The 22,058-nt window shown below is 37.4% G+C and overlaps 1 protein-coding gene across 3 annotated transcripts in view; it reads left to right on the plus strand.

Annotated features, from left to right (window-relative positions):
- Positions 1-22,058, plus strand: part of LOC117215073 (lachesin-like) — a 181,443-nt gene that overhangs the window by 63,956 nt on the left and 95,429 nt on the right. For 2 of the 3 annotated variants that reach the window (XM_033461495.1, XM_033461493.1), the window contains exon 2: positions 15,928-16,112. In XM_033461495.1, coding sequence (XP_033317386.1) covers positions 16,049-16,112 — 64 coding nt within the window. In that variant the 5' untranslated portion in view covers positions 15,928-16,048. Of the gene's footprint in view, positions 1-15,927; positions 16,113-22,058 lie in introns of those variants that run through there. The other variant, XM_033461494.1, reaches the window with a different exon arrangement.

Genomic DNA, 22,058 nt, shown 5'->3' on the forward strand with positions numbered 1-22,058 from the left:
CTTAAAATTAATTTTAAAAATAAAGAAACTTTAGTGTTTATTTTTCATCGTTAGTTTTCATATATGATTGCTTGACGACGCATTGAATTCTAAAGGTCCTCTGTTAAAAAATTAAACAACGTCTCCTGTAGTAAATATGATGTACAAAGAGAAAGCAGCTTATCAATGGCAGATGGGGCAAAAGTTCCTGTGCAAGAATCGAAGGGAAGTTGGAAGGGAGACATCGCGTAAAGCATAGGTTAGAGGGCAAGAGGGAGAAAGGAAAATCCGGAAAAGGATAGAAAAGGGGGAGGTAGGAGAAGGAAGGGCGACTGGTGAGCATGGGCTATGCGCGCCACGTGTAATTAGCAATGTTCCGGGGTGTCGAGACTCGACTTTAATGGAGCGCGTCGCATTAACCCCGGCATTTACACGTCAGGCACGAAGATCGAGTGGAATCGGAGAGCGTGCCTCTTTCGAGCGGCTTAAATGGATTCACGTTGTCGAGTTATACGGCTGGTCGCCGCGGCCTTCGTAACTCAGATGAACGAAACACCCATGGAGAGTGGCATACCTTTATCATTGCCCGTCTATGTGAAATAAACGCTGAACCTGGGATAATAAGATTTTTGAGGCTTTCAGGGACCCAAATGAATGTAATTGACGTCCAGATTGATATTTCTTCGAGAAAAATTTGCTACGTAATTAATTATTGAGATATTCGAGCTATTTTTGGGCAGTATAATAATTTCTCAGAATTTATCGTTCCTGAACTGCACAGTTTAATATTAAACTTTGTTGTTTGTGATCTTTAAAGTTTAGTATCAATGAATAAATTTTCCACATTCCGCGCAAGAAACTCATCAATGTTACAATTTATTATTAGTCTAAGCTACTCATTGATAACTGGATCATCCAACTAATACAAAACTCTCCTAATTCATCTTTTGGTTGGTACAGATGTCTTCGATTGAAGTTCCTCTAGTCACTTGCATATATGGTCGATATTTTACAAACATCTCTTAAATACTTTTAATTCGATATACTTATAGTTCAATCGCTAAGAAAATACCGTAGATTGAAATTACTCTGAAAAATATCGGGAAATAACACGGTGCAAATACGTGACCGGGCGCAATTTTAACCCTTGTGCTCGGAAACAGAGCCGAGCACGAAAGCGAACCGTTGAACGGATCGAGAGGCTGCAGATTTCTGCTCGGGCAGCTATCAAATAAGGGATAACAAGTCTTGCTACGTTCCAGAAGCGAGACGCTGCGTCGCGTCGTAGTGCAGGCTTCCCTTTGTCAGAGGGTTCGGCGTAATCGGCGAAACTGCTTTCCCGGTATCACGGTGTGTAACGATAGTACCGGCTCAATTTATTCCAAGATTATGCGCGGTGAACGCGCTCAGAACGCACTTACACGAATTTCGGATCGTGCGTTGTGCACCAGGTTACGCAGGGAACAATGGGTGGAACGTGGAAAGGTTACTCAGATTTCCGACGTTGCTATCAATGTACTTACTTTAACAGGCACGTTCATTATAAATCGGATATACTGATGTAAAGACATAGTCAGAAATCGATATCTATAGAAATATTATTGGCATCGATTTTTGTATTTCAGACATCACCAGCATTGAAGGTGGTCACGATGTTCATGATCCTATATTAACCCATTAACGGCCAACGTTGCGTTAACGTAACGTTCCATTCACAAATTTTCTCGGTCAATTCGCATTATCGATTTCTATTTTTCACCATTGTGACTATGAAAGAGAATCCCAAGGGTTCGCTTAATATCTCTTTCCTCGCTGTTTCTTCTATCTAGATTTTACAATTTTATGAAATAAGACTGATATTTGTTGTAAATATTGTGTAATTATTGGAAAGTTCAATTTTCCTTCGAATTCGAACAGCAAAACGATCGAACGGCCTCGAAATTCTACAGATATCTTTTCGCATTTCAACAGAATGCGAAAGGAGATGTTTCCAATTATGCAAAATTTCCAAATGAATAAATCATGCATTCAAGACTATTATTCGAACGTAACCATTGCAATGTGCAGAGGCTGAAATATTCTATAGGGACGGATTAAGAGCGATTGTAAACTTAGCATCTCGATCCCTGTGTTCTATTGCTGTAAAATTTATACGGTCTCAAGTACTGAAATTTTCTTAATCGCTTCTACTTCTTCTAAATATTATGAACATAAATATTCTTTCTACCCCTCTATCTATTAGACTTCCGCTTTAAAACGTTTGTATTTATCCACAGTTGCACGTACACATCGCGATAGCTCGGATCGTGTACCGATTTTATTCAGATCTCTGGATCGTACACAATAACAATCAAGTTAATCTCAACAATTCACTATCTCTAAAATCAAAGCGTTGTTTACCTAAAACATGATTTTATCTTCGGTACAGCTTCCGTGACAATGGAACATCACGATACGACGACACGGTCTCTTTAACGCAGCGTGATCGTAGTCGTGGAATGAGAAACGTCGTGGCAAGTTGAGAAACGCATTGGAAAGTAAGACGGATCCAGTGTGCGGTTAACGATCGAACGTGTCGAAGGAAAGTCATCATGGATGGAAAATCGGGTGCGCGCGCGAGCGCGAGTCTTCGATGTCTCGGCTTCTCGTGCAAACTTAGTTTACTATCATGGTTATTTACCCCACCTTCTTCCACTGGAAGTACGCGAGAAACGAGGCGACGCGAAGCTGCAATAAGACCACACGACCGTAACTAGCGAGGCAGACAGAGAGGAACGAGCAGCAAGAGGCGAGAGCGAACGTGCAAGAGTAACAGACAAAAGGGGTAACAGAAGGGAGAGGGAGAAAATGGCGTATGCACGGTTATAAGGGGAAAGATGGGAGGGTTGTAGGACGAAAAGTGAACAGGATAGGGGGAAAGCTTTGTTCCCGTGACGTCATGATGGAACGCGTCCCGTAACTTCTGCTCAGGAAATTGGAGAAGTATTGTGATGCAAGAGGTAGCCTGTCGGACGAGAAAACCGAGGAACCTTCAAACTCCTTCTTAGCCTGCTTATGTCCTCATAGAAAATTGTACGTACGAGTACGACGCCGCACCGTATGGAACAGTTCGTCGGTGGTTGTATTCAAACAGATGCAACTCGAGTGGCGACCTATGAAATATTAAAAATAAGAAATGCGCCAAATTCTCTATTGAAAAGAAAAACATTCAGGACGATAGTTTCTTGTATCTTTTTTCGAGAAAACTAGACGGATTTTTGTACTTGCCGATATTCACAATTACACAAATCATCGAGCTATACCGAAGCTAAACTGATTAACTCTGTGTTCTGAATACTTCTTAATCTTAGAATTAAAATACATGGTTTTTTTTAAGCTAAACGATTAGTTTTGATAGAGTTAATCAGTTCGACTTCTGAATAACTTGTTTAACGATATGGGCAATGTATTTCATAAATACCTGTGCGGGTTTCGTACACATATTGACACTAGTATTTTATGCCCATCATAAATGGCGCAATTGTTTTTTTATTTTATTCGTACAATTTTAAAACGTAGTTTTTAGTCGGATAAAACACATAAGTGTATGATTTCAAAGCGTGAAAAGGGGAATTATATAACGCAAATTGTTCGATGATCATTTTTACGTCGCGTGCGTTTAAAATCAAAATTCCGAAATAGGAAATATCGGCGCGTCGGTAAGAGATCGATCAGGATTAATTATTTGGTGGGCGGGATACAATTTCGAGTATCGTGATTCAAATGATGGACTACCCACACAGCAGTTAAATCGTTACTCGATACTCTTTGATTCCATTTTCAGCGAACCGCAAAGTTTTGATGATTCCATGACCACCAGAAAAACACCGAAATTATTCTGTCGCGAGTTGTACGAGCGATAACGTTAAGCGATAATTTTCTCGATACGCGTCTAAAAATTATGAACGTGTTGTAGGACTAACGAGATCTATTAATTGACATCTTCATTGAATTATAGGCGATCACGATTGTTTAGGTTAACTTTGGATATTGTACTTCGTTTAAAATTCAATTTATATTTTGCACTACAAGGATTATGATGATATAGACTGATATATGACGTGGCGGTTGAAAAAATATTTAACTTGTATTTTACTTATTTTCTTTGCGTATTGTGTTAAGAGGGCGAAAACAACCTGAAAGTTGTGATGGAAAAACTTTTTGTAAATGTTTGTAATCAAATAATTGGTACATTGTAATTTTCTTAGATAGTCGTTATTATTTCATTCGAGAGTCCAGTTACTAAACTATTTGCAACCAAATATACCGATATAATTTTTTTCGTGTGTTCATTGTGAATTACAAGGTACTTACGCTAACGAAAATATCGGTTAAATGATACGGGTAATTACGCATGAAACGAATATCCGAACTTTGTTCCATGATTATGAAAATTCGATTTCGTTCGCGTGTTTATGCTTGAAAAGCTTCAGTTTTTCCTGACTGAGTGCTAATCGATCTAAGGATCTTCGGAAAATCTTATTAACAAGCTGGTAATAATCTCCGATAATCACACACACAGCTTGAATCGAATAGTTAAATTCACGATTTACCTGATAATTGAATAACGGAATTATAGCTATAATTATACCTATTTATATTTTACATATTTTTATTGCAGTATTGATTTGTACACTATCACTTTTATAATTAATTTTTCTTGACATCTAAAGGCTGTCGACTTTTAAGATACATGGCTGTAACAAATTAACACGACGTGATCTGCGTATAATTTTACAATTAAACGTCGTCGTATTAAATAACTTACAAAGTTAAAATCAAGTCACGTTGTCTATCCACACTTTTGAAATGCACTTAAAATTTCATGCGTGAATTATTTGCATCCTCCGCGTCTACCAAACTTTGCAAATTCTTCTTACGCAGGATATTTGAATTTGTTTTTTTTTTAAGGGATTCTTCACTTGGTAATTCGAAACCTCTGACTCTCATCTTTAGCCTGATTCCGTGTCTCATTTCCTCCTTCTATCTCTCTTTTCGTCGTCAGACCCCACACTTTTCGGAGTTCATCTAAGTTAAGCTCTAGTGATTTGCATTCCAGAGCTAAGGACGTTCGAAGTTCGATAAGGCAATAAGTGTGAAAAAGTGATTCCACGTTGGTATCGCGACCGGGATGAGAGCTCTCCAATACGGTCGACAACATATAAATTAATCGTGAAATTCCGCTACGCCCTCGATAAAAATAAAGACCAACTTAAATGGAAGTACACTCGGAACCTGATGGCGCAGAAAGCAGAGTGCGCGATTAACTACGTTTCACCCTATTCCTAGCTTTCCATTTTTCTCCTTCCCTCAAGTGAACCGTGTTCAAACATTGTATAGGAATTTTAGAGTGTTTTAACTCTTTAATTTCGCGAGTGCCATCAGGAAGTAATTCAAGAGTTCTCTCGAATATTTCAGTTAATTAAATATTTGGAAAAATCTCGAAGATATTAGACTGGTGCATAAGAAATACCATTTATTCGGAGGTTGAAATTTATAAATGAATCTACTCAATTTCATCATTTCGTCAACTAATAATCACATTAAAGAAGAGGAAATTTGTTACCAAATTTGATATATTCAGTACCGAGATTTATAATAAAGATACCAAAATTTCATTATTCGCCATCATGAATAATCAAAATATGTACTTAATTTTTTTATATTATAACATCATTATATACTAATAATTTCTTACAATAGTAATTTAAAAAGTAACGTTATCCGGCAATAGCGTAATGTGATTTTAACGCGATTTAGGGCGGAAGGGGAATATTTTAAAAAATTCATGGTATTCCATAAAAGAGACACCAAAATGTCACGAACCGTTATTCTACGCGTCGTATCCCGTAGGAAATCAAGCCAAACTCGTCGGAAAAACCAGCAGCTTTTTTCTCCTATTGTCCTATACTGTGAACAAATATATTTTTGGCAATGCGATTCCCCCCTCCGTGAAAATATCATGTTTGCCGTAATGTTGAGTCGCTTTAATCTAAAAAGGAATTTTCTTTGTTTAAATTTTTTGCAAATTAGCAGAAGAATTACATGCAATCAGGATGGCAGCTGTTTCCTTTTGTCAGTTCTGTCAGTTATTGGCAAAACAAATAGAACAATGTCAACCCAGGTTGCGGTCCAATTAAAAAGAAATTAGTTTTTAATGAACGAACCTTATGAATATAAACTAGATGTAATGGATGGTTGAATGTAGTTTGATAGGGGCAGGAAGCCAGATTTTCTTTTGAAGAAGGCAGAGTGAAGAAAATAATCAAGGCAATAGAATAATATAGCATCTTATATTATTATATAAGCTATGGAAATGAAACAAAATGACACCCGTTACAGCATTCGATGCAGGTATTTTATTTGTAAGTGTGTATTAAAGCAGTTCGAGCTTATCGGTGTGGAGCTTTATCTTCTATTTTAATTATTTTTTGTGTTACATTCCAGAATAGGGTACTGTCAAAATTAATCTTTTTGCTTGGCACGTAAGTCTAACAATAAAATTGCTAATATACGGCGCGACTACGTTAATTAACACTGTTCCAATTAAAACTATTCGAAATGTTCTTGCACGCGGATGAGGCTTATAAATTTTCAATTAAAAAGGGAGGAGGAGGAGAGCAGCGAGACCAAAGTTGGCACTAACTTAACGAACATAAGCCGGCGAAAATTCAATGATTACGGAAATTACCTGCCGGCGGTTGACGCGTTTGGAGCCTCCTTCCGACTCCGATTTTCCTTCTTCCCGTAAGGAAGGACAGAAAGAAAATGAAGTAAGAAACAAATTCAATGACTGGGAGTCCGGCAGTCTTAAACTTTAGTCGATCACTGTGTTGGAGGCGTCTGGGGACGAGACAGTGTCGGAGCCACAGTTGAAAGGAAACGTTCTCACGCGTCAATACCACCGGCGGAAAAGAAGGATTCGGAGTTCGCGCGAAGTCGTTTCATCTTGACAAACTCGTAAAAGCGAAGAGCGAGCGTCGTAAACTTACCCCAGTGAAGATCGGTGTCATTGTATATTCACGAATTCACGGATGCACATCGTGCACACGAAAACGGAAAACACATATGGCAATAGGTGGTTACCTTTTATTCGAGACACAGTTACGCGTCTTTATTCGCACGGGAGTGCGAATTAATCGAACTCCAGCGAGCGTGCAATCGCTTTCCTCTATGTTCAATGGAAATTGTGTTTGAACGTTGCGACACCACTAACGGATGTAATCGTGCCTCGTCATATTTCATCGTATTTCCATCGCCAGACTTTGCCGCGTAAGAAGCTTTCGAGTTCGAGAGAACCGAATTCGCTCACTACCACTGCGTTTCAGTTTCGTGCAATTTCAGAGTTCGTTGCTGCTTGATATTCGTATATCGTTGATGGTTGAATCAGACAGGGAAATGCATATCCAAGTTGAGGTCATGAAGCTCTTAGTAATCCTGGGGAAAAATTCTCTTGTCTTAAGGAAAATAATCCTCAGTCATTTCTTATTGGGTACAAAATATCAATGTTTTAGTTCAGTTGCCTCCGTTATTGAAGGTAAAAATAGTATTTCAATAGTGTTTGTAGAAAGCTTTAAATTCAACTAAAATACGATTCCCGAAAATAATTACATTGCACATATTTCTCGATTTATACAACTGTAATCGAGCATCGCTGATGACGTTATTCTTCCCTGCTGGATTGTTTTTCCGTAGACTTGTTTTCGCCGATAGTTGTAAAAATATAATCGATCAACGTTTTTTCCCATTCAAATATTTTACGTTTTACGTTAGAGCGCGATAAATCTTTTATCCGCTTCGTTGTAAAAGACGCAAAAAATTCTCGCGGATTTATCTGTTTCTGTGTGTAATTCCAATGAAAACACGCAGATCAATTGGTACGTGCAATGCTCGCGCTGGCAGCAATCATTTTGAAGTAACGTATAAAGTCGAATAGCAAGTCACGTAAAAAAAGTAATTGCTTTTGATTATCGTTAAAATAGTTGACATAAATCTCAGTATAAATTTGTTATTTTTGTACTGGTTCCACAAGTTTCATTCAATAAATGCTTTTTCTATATTATTGGGCATTTTAAAAGGGTTTCAGTTTGAAGAACGCTTTAAATTTAACACTATCAGTGATATAATACCAGTTAAGGAAAATTGAACGGTATAGTTCATTCATTGATTGTTTAATGGATTGCACTGTGTCACTTTCGTACACCTTGATTTAATTAAAACCTTAGAGAAGGATGAGGAAAAATCGAAGGAGAGACAGATAGATAGTGCGTGCGCGGGTGCGCGCGCGCGGGTGCGCGCGCGCGCGCGTGTGTGTGTATTTCAAGAACTATAAAAGCATCTCGGCGAATATCAGTCTCTGTAGATATTTACTCGAAGATGACTTTTTGCATTCTTTAAGGGACATTTGTTAGAGTCTCCAGTTTTATGTGACGGTTAATTCATAGCAGTGTACTTAACGTTCTCTAGAGAGTAATGTGTATCAGTCGAAAATATTGCACGTCCCCGGAGATAACATCTATCTAATAATCATTTTACGGAAACGTTTGAAACTCTCTTAGTATCGAACATGCATATCAACGATTTATCTATCAAATTCTTTTCGTTAGTTAGAAACTTAATAAATTTGCAAATATGTGTAAGACTTGACAAATATGTAAATGCAAAAGTTAAGGGAAGACTAAATACTCGAGTTAAATGAAATATTTGACTTCGTTGATTAAAAAACATTTCTTAATACGTGTCTGAGTACATGCCAAACTTGAAATACGTTTTAAATCTTTGATTCGAATATTGAGATATATTATCTGCGAAAATAATTTTGTAGCACTTATTCTTAATTTTAAATTTGTTGTTAAAATTGATTGTTTAAAAAGTCGTTTAAATATATTCGACATTTTTTGGTTAAGAAATTTATAGCTCTATCGTCACGCTTAATATTTTATTTAATGACATGCACTAAAAGTAAAGCTCGGTGTTGCCCGCTTCAGCTGTTTACTTGTTCGATTTAATTTCGCTTACGAAAGCACTGTCTCGAAGAGAATCAACGATCCTTAGTTGCTCAAGGGAACGAGAAGAGGTGGACTCTGGGATCGATACTACGATACGAATTATAATTCGAAAAGTAATTGCCCAAAAATACTTATTCGCACTGTTACTCCACTTTTATGAAATAGCAAATCCAAAAATATCTTTGAAAAGAATAACAGTAACTATTAATTAATAATAACTGACCAATAATTAGGATCATAAGCGTTTCTAAAATGTCAAGTGTCTCTTATACTTTATTAAAAATGAAACAAAGCAACAAAAAGAAAAACAATACACAGTAACAAACAAAGAAGATAGTAGTAGAACGTAGCCGAATAAAAATAAATTAAACATGAGTGTAGATTAAGTAATTATGGAATTTCGACCGAGTAAGAATTCTAATTTAAGTTTCCTCGAAAAATCAGGCCATTTGTTGAAGGTAGGAAAATCAAAATTAGGAAGTTGCGCTGCGTTCACGGAATATTATTTTTATTAGGGAACAATAGGGGAGTGAGGCCGTGTTGAATAAAGCGTTCCGGAAATTGTGGCGTTCATGCAACGTTTCAAATTTATTTTCGTGTAAATTTCGTCTACTCTTGTAGCGAAATACCTGCGCAGCCGCAAACGATCATCATCGGAAAAGTGATAGTGTCGCGGTTTTGGTCTGACACGATATACGCGTATATACTCGACTACATAGCGTGGGCCTTCGTGCAGGATCAATGGTCCATAATGAATATTTTAACCGTTTTGATGAAACGATCAAGAAACTGGGAAATTTTATTTAAACTATCTATTTCGAAATCGACTGCATCGGAATGAACGCGAGGTTTTTGCATTTATGATCAAACGATCATTTTGGAGCTGAACGAAAGTTCATTTAAATATTAATGTAACAGAATATTAGACGCGATTATAGCAATTCCAACGATTATATAGAGTTTGTTTAGTACGTGCAAGTTTTTTAAAATGTCTTTGATTTATTTACTTGTATATTGTTATGTTTTAAAATTACATATAGATTCATAAGGTACGTAATACGTGAATTATTTATTGTACTGTAACATTTACATGACGCTTGGAGTAGTTATTTATTTACAAATAAATTAAATTTGAATATATCGAATAACGACTAATCAATTGGTAAATACGTCATCCTTTTGTTGTAAATTGTAAATTGTAAATTTTGTTGTTAATTGAAATATCTTACTAATTCAGTAGTATTATATACACATTTTACATTGCAGATAAATTTTGACGTCGGTATAATTTCTAACTGGTATAAATTCGAAAGTGATACACTACTGAAAATTCAAATTTGTTCTTTTACGTTGTTCTAACAAATTAAACGTGTTTTCGTAATTGCTCTTCGAAAAGCACTTTTATTTGTCAAGGTTCGATTCAGGAAAAGATAGAAACTAATATATTAACTGATCTACGGTCTTTCAACGCGTCCTCGATCGTCTCATTAATCAACCATAGGAAGCCACGTACTTTGCAAGCATCGCATGATACCTGAAAAATAATTATCTCGGACAAATGATCTCTCACGCTAAGCCCATCTCTGAGTGCGCTTTAATCTGCATCTAATCTAAACACGTAGCCCTTGTTACACGTGCAACGCGTGTTGCTACGGTTTCCTTTTCATGGATCCCTGTTCCTCAAATTACGAAATAAAATGCAAAGAAAAATACATTTATAGAAGATGATGTTAGTTGAACGAAAGAGATGTATTTTATTTTCTCGAGTCCAAATGATCGATAATCACAAAGTATATGTATATCTTGACACATTATTTGCATTTTATTTAGCAGATCGTAAACAACACGGGTTTTCACTCCAACTGTCAGAAAGCAGAAAGTAAAACCGTCGCTGAGGAAGAACTGCAGTTTGAAAGATAACATTTATGCAAATGCGGCACGATTCCTACAAGTAGTTTCGCAAAATGCGGAATGAAAAGTTGCTTCAAACATGGACGACTCTTAAGTGCAAACCGAATCAAGATATTTTACAGTAATTCTTTTTTCGAACACGTACCGGTAGCTCGAGTTATGAATTCTTCTAGCGATTAATGAATAATTCAAAGCAACTGAAGTTCCAGCTCTATTCGCTCTCTATTCGAGTGAAAAACGCAGGAAATTTGTTCGACACGTTGTTCTTTTCTCGGAGTTTTGTATTTCATGTCGAATATCAGTTACTACTGTCTTAAAAATAAGAAAAGAAGAAGAAGATGGTGATTGTACCTAGTATAATTCAATTAAAAGAAACCTCAAATGTATCCTTTCTGAGGTATATCTAGACACAGTTATCATCATTTTTCGCTGCACTAAAGGAAGGAAGGTAAAGATAACTGTTTGTTAAAATATTAAGTTGTTCGGGAAGTTCATAACGTTTTTAAAGTTGGGAAATGTGAAATAACAAAGTATTAAATTGAGACGAATTTCCTCAGTTGAACATTAAATGTGGCAATTAATGAGAAAAGTTTGAGATCGGTTAATAGCAAAGACGTTTTTCAACGAAAAACTTTTTTATAATGACAAGATACAGAACATTTTAGGACAGTGCTAAAACCACTTGAAGCGATCGATTGCTAAAAAGGACGAGAAGTTCTTCAGGAGAGCGATCATGCAGCTAACCAATAACTCGCAAAAAGTCATCGTAAATATTCTATAAAATCCTTTAAGTATTTTACCTTTCGTTACGAACTTTCTCGACAAGCCAATAATATCTTGAATCACTGACCTCTTATAGTTACTGTGAACCATGTAAAAAAGAAAAAAATAAAGGGAAAGGTACGCGATCCACGTTCTTTTAATAGGCACATGCACCGGAATGCAAGCGTTTCCGCAAGGAAGAGTTGTCTTTTGAAATTGTCTTACTGTTAACTCAAGACATTCGCAGCTGGTGGTCGCGCAGCAGTCACCACGACAAGGATATGTACGCACATACATGCATTGTAAATAGATATAGTAGTACATAAGTAGAAGCAAATGTAAATTAAAGTTAACCCCATTCGCCGACTCTTTTTGTTCAGCTGTCTGCGTGAAAGTTGCTTGTGGTGCTGGTACTGCATCCGCCGCCGCTATTTCTGCTGTGGTATAGATCGGCTTTACCTTGCCAATAACGAACTGAAGTATTTCGTGTTCCGTGTTTCGCATTTTACGTCGCCTCGTCGTCCCATCACTGCGGAGACGTACGTAGGAATCAGTGGTTTCACAAATATTGCCATCAAAATTTTCACCAGCATGGAGTGCGCCCAATATGATTTTCCTTTGAGTCACGTGGAAATTGAATTTCATTTTTTACTCGAAAGTCGCATATTCGATAGATAGTTAGAAGTCTTCTCGGCCAAATTTAGTTGATAATGAAATTTTGATATCGTGAAATTGTGACATTGAAATATTATTGCCATTGTTATTAGGCAATCTTTATATTACTTTGATCTTTTATAACTTTTTATAATAATTTTATAGCGATAATAGGTATTTTTATCTAACATTTTTAAGTAAGATTGTACGATGAAGAATCTTGATATAAATGTTATAAGCTTCTCTGTCGAAGATTCTCTCGTAATGTGAACGATGTCAAAAATTCAAAGTTAGGGGAAACGTTAACTGTAAGGCTGCACTAGTGACTTCGTTCTTCTATTATAAAGAGATTCGGCGCTCAAAGTAACCATCGAACATACGTATAACGATGGCTGGACAGAGTTGCTCTCGTTCTTTTCCCTCGAAGGTTCGCAGTTCAAACGAACTGAATCTCACTTTGTAACGTGAGACCATTTCTTCTTTCGCGGAATAACAATGTTTCACTCATGATAGAAATTGTACATTTAATTGTACATTTAACTGTACATGATAGAAATTGTAATTGTAAGATTTGTAATTGTAAATTTAAATTTAATTGTAATTTAAATGTCCATTTTAATTTCATCTATACTATAAACAATATGCAACAAGCAGTACAAATGTAAACTTATTAATTTATTTCTGTAATCTTCAGTAATAAGTAACTGTCGCATCGTATTAACTTTTTGGCTCCATTGCAAGAACAATATTGCATGCAATAATCACGCGATGTTATGTTCATATAACTTATGGTATCGTCTTCTCCGTATGTCTAACATGCAGTAGAAACTTAGCACGTTTCACGAGGTATTATATTCGTCGACACGCGACACATTTCACCGTGTAATTTATTTGTAGTTAGACCGTACGTTACAATTTAAATAATTTCGCCGTGCCAGTATAACGCACAAGCGCCGTCAGTTATTTGCAACATACATTACGCTTTACAATTTACATTTAACTTCACCTTTCTTGTCGCATGCGCTTCACAAATTTCCATAGTATACGTTTAGCCCGACTTATTTAAATCGCCTCGAGGATAGATCTGAGATGTATTAAACGTGTAGGTTGTTTGATAAGAAACGAGTGGATGAATTTGTACTAGTCAGTCGTAGTAAAATTCGTATAAGTACAAGAGATAGTGTAAGCCAGTTATAATCGTCGCTTGCTCAATACTATTTACTTTGTCGATCGCAGAAAGGATAATAATCAATCAATCCCCTAAGGAGCACGTTCATACATTTATATCGACAGGCGTTACCACAAAAAGTTAACCTTCTTGTGTAACTCTAGCTGAAGATTACAGGAAACAGCAATAACAATCTTTCCCGATTTCGTTTGCCTTTAGACCTTGTGAGACCAAAACAATCATTAGTATTCAAAGGTACAATAATATGGGTCTGTCCCAGATCTGAATATTCCGTTGACCTTTTCTACGCTCATATGCTGCTACAGACCGTTATCCTGTTTTTTCTTCGGTTTCGATTTGTAATGACGATAATTATCAAGATACCATATATTGGGCTGGCAACTAAGTGATTGCGGATTTTGTCAATACCACCTAATGGCAGAATCCACAATCACTTAGTTGCCAACCCAATATGTATGTTGTAAGATCATGCGACTTACAAGGAGATTTTGATACAGATCTCTGAGAAAGTATTTTGAGAAATTAATTCGTATCTACTTCACTATTAAAATTTTCATTTCATTTGTCGACTAGATACATGTTACGACTAATAGCTCATTTTCAATGATAATTTACATACTTACAATTGGTTATTACCTTTGTCAAAATATACAAGTATTAACGCGTTCCTTAATGAACGAGGAAAATTAGATACATTGGTTATCAAAAGTTGCCATTTCTATTTCGATTATACTATAAATATCAATACTTTAAAAACAAAATTCTTCTTCATTATTTTCAAGAGCAATTGTTATTATATATTGTTTTGGAATCTTTGATTTTGAAACTGTCACAGCCACTTTTCCTTCCGAATCTTTTCTCAAAAGCACTAGAGACAAACGAATTAAGCGAGTACGAAATCGATAAATATCCGCACAATAGTCAGGCACGGTGAGCTAATAACGAGACTTGTTGACCCGCTTGCAAATCGAATAAGCAACGGTGAATCGTGGGGCCAGATAATTTCGTCGATCACTTTGAAAATCAATGTCGCGCGAATTGGTAAAATTGTCGCGGCACACGCCCGTTACATTGTTCATGCTTTAAAGCAAACTACCGTCAATGGTAATTAACAATTTATTGTCACGTAGACGCGTGAACCAATATGAACGATCAAGTCGCCGACACGACTATACAAAATAATTTTCGACGATATACATAACGCGGAAACGAGTCTACGCTACCTCTTTGTCGATCGTTTAGATCGCGGATTAGAATTACAAATACTTTATCGAGGATGAAATCGTACGCGAAACCGTATCAGTACTGTTACACGTGTTGGTCGAACGGAAAGGCCACGAATCTGTTCAATGGTGTGCACAAAGCGGAACGTAACGCCGTGAACGCATGTCCCGTGGAATATGGAAAATTAACAATCTCGCGTTAGTCCAGTGGCAAGGGGAATCGTAACACGCTCGCCGAATACCGTCAGACAACAATTTCAATAATAGCCATACGTTACAGATTTTCGTTTTGCCGAATAAACGCGCGTTGCGGATAGACACGTGCTTTTCAGTGTCCAGTAATCGACCGTGATCGATGTAAACGAAGAACGTTTATTCGATGAGTGCATTTTGATAGAATATGTTCTTTTATATGCTTGTTATTGTTTGCCGTTTTTTTCGATACCGCTCAACATATAGAGATTGATAACAATTTTGTCGGCAACAAGATCGAACGAAATTAATATTTATATAGATTTAGATAATATAAATATTTATTAATATAGAAATATAAATATCTCGAGCGAAAAGACGCCATGAGGGTATAAAGGTATTATTAATAGTTAATAGTATTAGATACGCCAAATGTTCTTGTTTTGAATCTATGCTACTACCTTTTATCATTATCTTTTAGTAGTGCTAATGAAACTTTAAAATGTTTTATATAACAACGCAATATAGACATACAAATTTACACAAAACAAAATTTTTCTGAACAATTACACATCGTTTGGTTAGGAAACAAAGCGATCGATCCACGTCCCATGAAACATCAGCCGGAGTTCGTCTTTGACCGAGCTGTTAGTCAAGTTTCGCGGAACAGGATCGAACGTCATCGAGGAGAAACAGCAGCTTGAGGCCAGATAACGACGATGGAAGTGGTTAGGGTAGTCAATTTTGCGATGCAAGGCTGCACGAGTCGAAAGTTCGCTCGGTGGAAACGGCCGATAAAGCGCGACGATGGCGAGGTGTAGTTCTGTCCCGTTCGTCGAAAATAGACGCGTTCGAATATCGAACCAACCAATTCAATCTGTCAACCGGGATAGCCACGGAAATATTCACATTATAGAAAAAAGAATAACGATTAACGAATGTGTTTAACCATGGTTTTCCATTGTTTCAGGCATGCTATGCGTCAGAAGACTGGAAACAGAGGTTCTCGCGGAAGATGACAGCGTTAAGTAGATAAAGGAACAGCTGCTGGTTCCACCGACCGACGACGACGACGATTCATCGCGTTTTCCATGCAGTGCACAATGCTCTGCCATCGCGCTCTTGTCGTTCTCTTTGCTGTCAACGTGCCAATCGGTGAGTGAAAAAGTTAACGGTGTCGTTTGCTTTTGGTTGTCTTTCGTCCGATTCAGGTCGACAATTTTACCTGACGCTGATGGCTTGGACGAGAAATAAACGATTCTTAAAATAGAAATTTCGTTTGGTTAGATTTTATCTGAAAATAAAAATTATATTCGCAATCAGTGAAATAATTTTCCAATTGATGCGATGATTAAATTCAAACTGTTTTAAAAAATATATTGTGGTTTAGGGAAAATACGTACAAAATGCCATAGACACTATCGGATGAATCGAATTTCTTTTAAATAAATGTTCATTGCAGTCTCTAAAAGGACCTATAAATTAAAATCTCAATTTCACTACGAAAATCGGAAATCGTTCAAACCTCTGCTTGCTCAATTTATTTCAACAGCTATATACATTTCAATTCACTTCCTACAATGAAACAGAAAAGAAGAAAAGGAAAAAGAAAACGAAGCAGAAACAGAATACACTTCTTGCGGCGAAGCGAATCGAGCATGTTTCCCGATTCTGGCGTCGAAGTCAATCATCAAACAGTTCTCGGTAAACTCGAAATTGGAGCGCAATCGGCCGAGAGTTCCCCGGTGCAAAAGCAGTTAGCCCGCTAATTTCGCAGATCACCGGGACCCGAATTAGATATCAATTCGCATCGCAGCAGTTCGCGGATTGCGATCGACACAGTTAGGTATATAGCGAATGTAGAAATCCCGGTGGTTGCGCGACGCGCGACGTCCGATGCAGATATACAACGGAGGTAGAGGAACGAGGTAGGAAACCCGGTGCCAAACACGAGCCAAGGGGGAACGGTTAGCTGAACGAATTTCGGATATGCGCCGGGACCTGGAAACCGACATCGTAGCGACGTCGTTCCCGGTCGCCGGTCAACTTCTGCCGTTGATGTTTATTCCCTGAAACCGAGGGAGAAACGACGGCCGATAGGGCTTGCCGACTGGGCTTGTCGTTCGCGAATTAATTTACCGTTTCCGGATCTCGAATCTTACGCTCTTCACCCAGATGTACAGGTTCTGCGGCTGGATCCTTCGATTCTCACAGACGTATCCTTCGATTCTGTCCCTTCCACGGAAATTCTAGCACGAATTCAACCCGATCCTATGGAATTCGAATCGAGCTCTTTCGGTCGACCTGTTTAATTTGCGGAAGAAACGAAGAAAATAAATTACTCCTTCTCTCTCTCTCTCTCTTCCATTTCCCCAGTGTCTCTGGATAGTTTATCTCCGTTCTGTATGCGATCTTTTACTACATCTGAAGACTATCTATGTACTATATGAGGCGTCCCATAACGGAATAACATTACCTGAAAAAATAGGTATGGTAACTGACTATGAACGATGTATCGTTTTGCGTCACACGAGCGAGTGTCGTCGTGCAAGGTAAAAGAGGAAATAATTAAATAAGTTTAGGGTAACTGGTTCTCTCATCCGTTCACATCTCGACAACGGGTTTTCTTGATTGAAAAATAATTAAATAAGTTTGTTGCATGGTGTCGGATACATTGGCGTGTAGCCAAGCTTTACGGAGAACAGAATTTAGCAGCGATTTGTCTGCTGGAACGGTGTCGCGGATATTCTATGGAACAAAGCGTGGATTAACGGTACGAGTGAATGAACTTAAGAAGCTCTAACGAGTGGTTCGCGATCAGATTATCATCACTCTGTTGCGTAATTTTGAAATTCTTTCTGCCTCTCCTTTCGTACAATATTTTTAATACTTTGTAGCCGTAATAATTTATTCGTGTCTTTGTTACAGCGTAATTCCTCTTTTGAATAGGAATACAGTAAATATTCGTCCATTGATGAGCTGTTGTTTTCGTATTTCTAAGTAGCTGATAATACGACATTCACAGAAAGAAGTACAACGAATACCGCATTAAAAGCAATATTTAATAGCAAAATAAGCGTATAAACTTAAAAATGATTGATAAAGATACAAAAATCAGGTAACTGCTGTTCGCTGTTACTTTATTCGTTCCTTTCATTCTCTCGTCCTCTATCCTACGAATGTGATTAGGTTTGTACATCGGAATCAGATGTAGGGATGGATGGCTGAGAGAGTTTCCTCGTTCAGACGTCAATCACCCATTATCCAGTTTAAATTATGCTTGACTAACGAGAATGCATTGCCATTCTCCTCAAATACGTTCCTCGTTGCAGACTACGAATTCTCATCCACATTTCCATTCTCAACGTTGCTACAGCTTGAAACATTTGTATTTTTATCTTCTATCTTGTTAAGTGTGCATCTGTTTCTGCATTTTTTTAAATGCTAGCTGGAAAACCTGGCCAAGCTTTCGATGGTAAGAAATTATTCTTGTTTAAACCATTATGTGGATAATATGATTCATCTTGGATATGTAAATATAGCTAACAATGAACAGGTATCTATCGCAATTGAACAGCGATATATCGTTCCTCGTGTACTATAATCGTTTGTCTTTTTCTCATTAAGCTTTCCAATACTTGATCGCAATGCCGAATTATTGTTACATAACCATATTTGTCGTGCAAGAAAAGCGATCTTGGTTTGTCCGAATATTAACGTTAGACTTGCTGAACAGCTCCACCGTGACCTGGTATGGCGTAAATACCAGTATCTATGTTTACGGCTGCGAGTTGCATTTAGACCAACTACTTGCATAGTAGTAATTTGTGGATTTAGTCGACCATAAATTCAACAGTCCTAACACTGATTGCAATATGATGTTGACGTAAGATGCTCTATGCTTGATATCGTACATATAGACGTAACAGAATTTTCAATTAATCTGACGGTGGATTACAATCGTTAATATAAATTTTATTTGATTTCCTTTTGATCGTGGAAGAGCAATCTTCGTAAACGAATCGTACAGAAATAACTAATTTTCATTCGTTTTCAATATGTTTGTATTGAAAATTTTCAATTCATCATAGATATATTTACAGCGTGAGGAAAAAATATTTATTAAATGCAATTAAACTAAACTGTTACAACGCGATTTATGTGATTTCATTTATTGTCCCTCACGCCCTCTCTCTTTCTCTCTAATTGTCTATCAGTCTTTCATCAGTTTTTCAGTCCATTTCTCCATAATTACGTATCAAGCCACATTGATTCAGATGCATGTATTCATCGAAAAATTTTATTTATTTTATCTAGTCCTCTCCTCTCACGTTGAGACGAACTTCCGATTTTACATTATATTAGATCCTTCAAAATTTTGGCTTCTTAAAATGTACACTTTACTTCACATACAACAATTCAGAAAATATGAAATTCATCGTGAATTTAATTTAACACTTCTGCCTTATTATCTACTTTATACGTTTATCTAGGCGTATACTATCGTCATGCTTTTATTAAATTGATCTTGGCAGTCCCTGTCACCGTGTATCGATATTGTAACAGAAGAGATTAGAAGTGCCTGCGAAAAATGTTCACCAGCCAAATCTTCCAATATAATATCGAAAAAATGTGGCAGCTTCTCCTTTTTATTACCACTACCTGGAACACCTGTTTGCTTCATGGCGATACTGTCGTCAGCCAATATTTATCAGTCAGCGCCGTTGACAACGATAAACTGTATCCTTCTATGTGGCACGACAGGATGTCGCTCCCGCCTAGACATCCGGAACTACAGGATCCATCCAAGAAGAGATTTGGGTCTCGAATCGGTGTCGTTGAGAGGGACGTAGAACGACTCGAACATGGAAGCATGAACCGAGAGCATGGAACATAGAGAAAGGAGAGAGCAGGAAGAACCGAGAGAGAGAGAGAGAGAGAGACAGAGACAAACCGACAGACAAACAGACAGACAGTGTGAGGGAGAGAGGAGTAGAAATTGAGAGTCCTATCTCTTGGCCGGTAGATAAGATTGTTTGTCCATACTCCGTATCACGGTCGGATTCGTCGATTGTTCCATGGGAACACTAGCTGTCTCTCGTTCCCCCTTTCTCTCGCCCTCTTATCTGAAAACAACGACCTTTCCGGGCAAATTGGTTGGCTCAGCTCGAAGTCTAGTAAAACGTGATTAATCGCTCGCTTCCTTTCGCGGAATGTATCTCCACCTTGAAGCAACCTAGCCACGGCAGACTAACACACGCATGTGCCTTTGCTATCATCGTCTCAAGCCACACAAATATATCGTATATAGTGATAATCGGATAACTGCGGTTCAGAACTCAATTGGGTTTCCTTAGACACGAAGGGTCAAGTCCCGCGCACTGCTTTCTCCTCTCGGGACGATGGAAGAAAGCTGAAAAGAAAGGAGGAGCTGCGAGAGCTTGCTGGAAAAGAAAAGAACAGGAAAAGAAGAAATAAAGAAAGAAAAAAAAGCGAAAGTATACGTTCGTTAAGGGTGGCTCGAATACAAGGCCTTCAAGCAAGTTTAAAACGCATCCGCGAGTTTTACTTCTTCCCGACCGAGAGCCATTTCGTGGCTACATATACCCCTATCTAAACGAATTAAAGTTACGAGTTGCCGTTTTTTCCTCCCTACGACCATATGTTACCGCTCTTGTGGCTGGCTAATCGGAAGAATTGCAGCGCCGCGCATTTCGTCCAACTTTCTGAAACGATTCGTGGAAGATACATCAATACTTTTCTATTTTTGCTCTTTTCTTAAATAAGAATGGAAAATCGATGGAATCGAAGAACGAATTTATAATGTGAGGCGGGATAATCTTCTCTGAACCTTTGTTTCTATGCATGTTTTGAATAAAAACGTATTAAGTATCTAATATCTGTAATCCCTCGTTAATTAAATTATTATTCTGTAAGTTTGGGACACCCTGTACATGATCTTCTACGTTCACACACGAGATGTTTAAATTTAGCGAAGCATCCACTCGTAAATACCTTCAGTGGAGAAAAACACAGATTATCCAATATAGAACGTTTTTATTATTTCCAGTTTCATTTGTTCTTTAAAATCTAACATTCGACCTAACATTGTTTTATCAGCTGCAGAGACCTTCTAATTGTTGTTTCGTTTGATGTTTTCAACTGCGCCATGGTATTTTCATATTTCGTCATGCAAATTAAAGAGTTTGTTATGGCGGAATTTCTTTAACCAACAAACGGGATTGAAGAGAGAAATGTTATGAGAACGAAATAGCGAAATTACATATCAAGATAAGATGCCTCGTAACAGAACAAAGAAACGTGGTGTTAAAGTAGAATTACTTGGAAATATGACATTACGTTGGAAAAAAAGAGAAATTCAACAAAGAGAATTGCAACCCCTTGTTGTTACTTTACCGTACCGACAATATTATTGAATTTCCCTAGAAATCCTGTTGAGTTATACAAAGCGAGATACAGAGAGTTGTAACGAAATCGCAATCGAGAGAAAAATTTGTTTTCTTTATTATCGTTGTTCCTCCCATTTCGTAGAATTTTTTCCGATATTTTTGTATATTTTTATACTTTTATACTTCTTTCCTGATACGCTTATATTTTTAGATTACTTTTTGTCTGTACTTTTTCTTTCGATGATCAATTTGAAAATCTCTTTTCTTCTTTAAACATACAACTGTATCGCAGGAGACAATATATTTAATTTATTATTATTTGACTATATAGACAATAATTGACTAATTATAACGTAACGCTTCCAGCAAAATGAGATATCGCAAATGAAAGCAAAAACGGGAAGAGAGCAGCGTTTTGCGCGATTTTTCAAACGACACGCTCATTATTGTGCCAGCGAAGCTGGCGCTTCTTAGCCGCAGATTTTTGCGCATAATTTAAATAATAAACGCGCGCGTCATTATGTTGAAATATTGTTACACGTAGGTCACGCCGTTTAAAATAAATACGAATTGTCGCAGCCCTTTCGCCGTTACGACATCAACTCGTCGTCAACATCGGGGAAATCTTATTATATTGCGGGTGAATACGAAATCGGTGAAAATGTCCAGTTTGACAAAGATTTTTGTTCTA

Source organism: Bombus bifarius, unplaced genomic scaffold, assembly GCF_011952205.1.
Source record: "Bombus bifarius isolate JDL3187 unplaced genomic scaffold, Bbif_JDL3187 scf7180000009343, whole genome shotgun sequence".
NCBI lineage: Eukaryota > Metazoa > Arthropoda > Insecta > Hymenoptera > Apidae > Bombus > Bombus bifarius.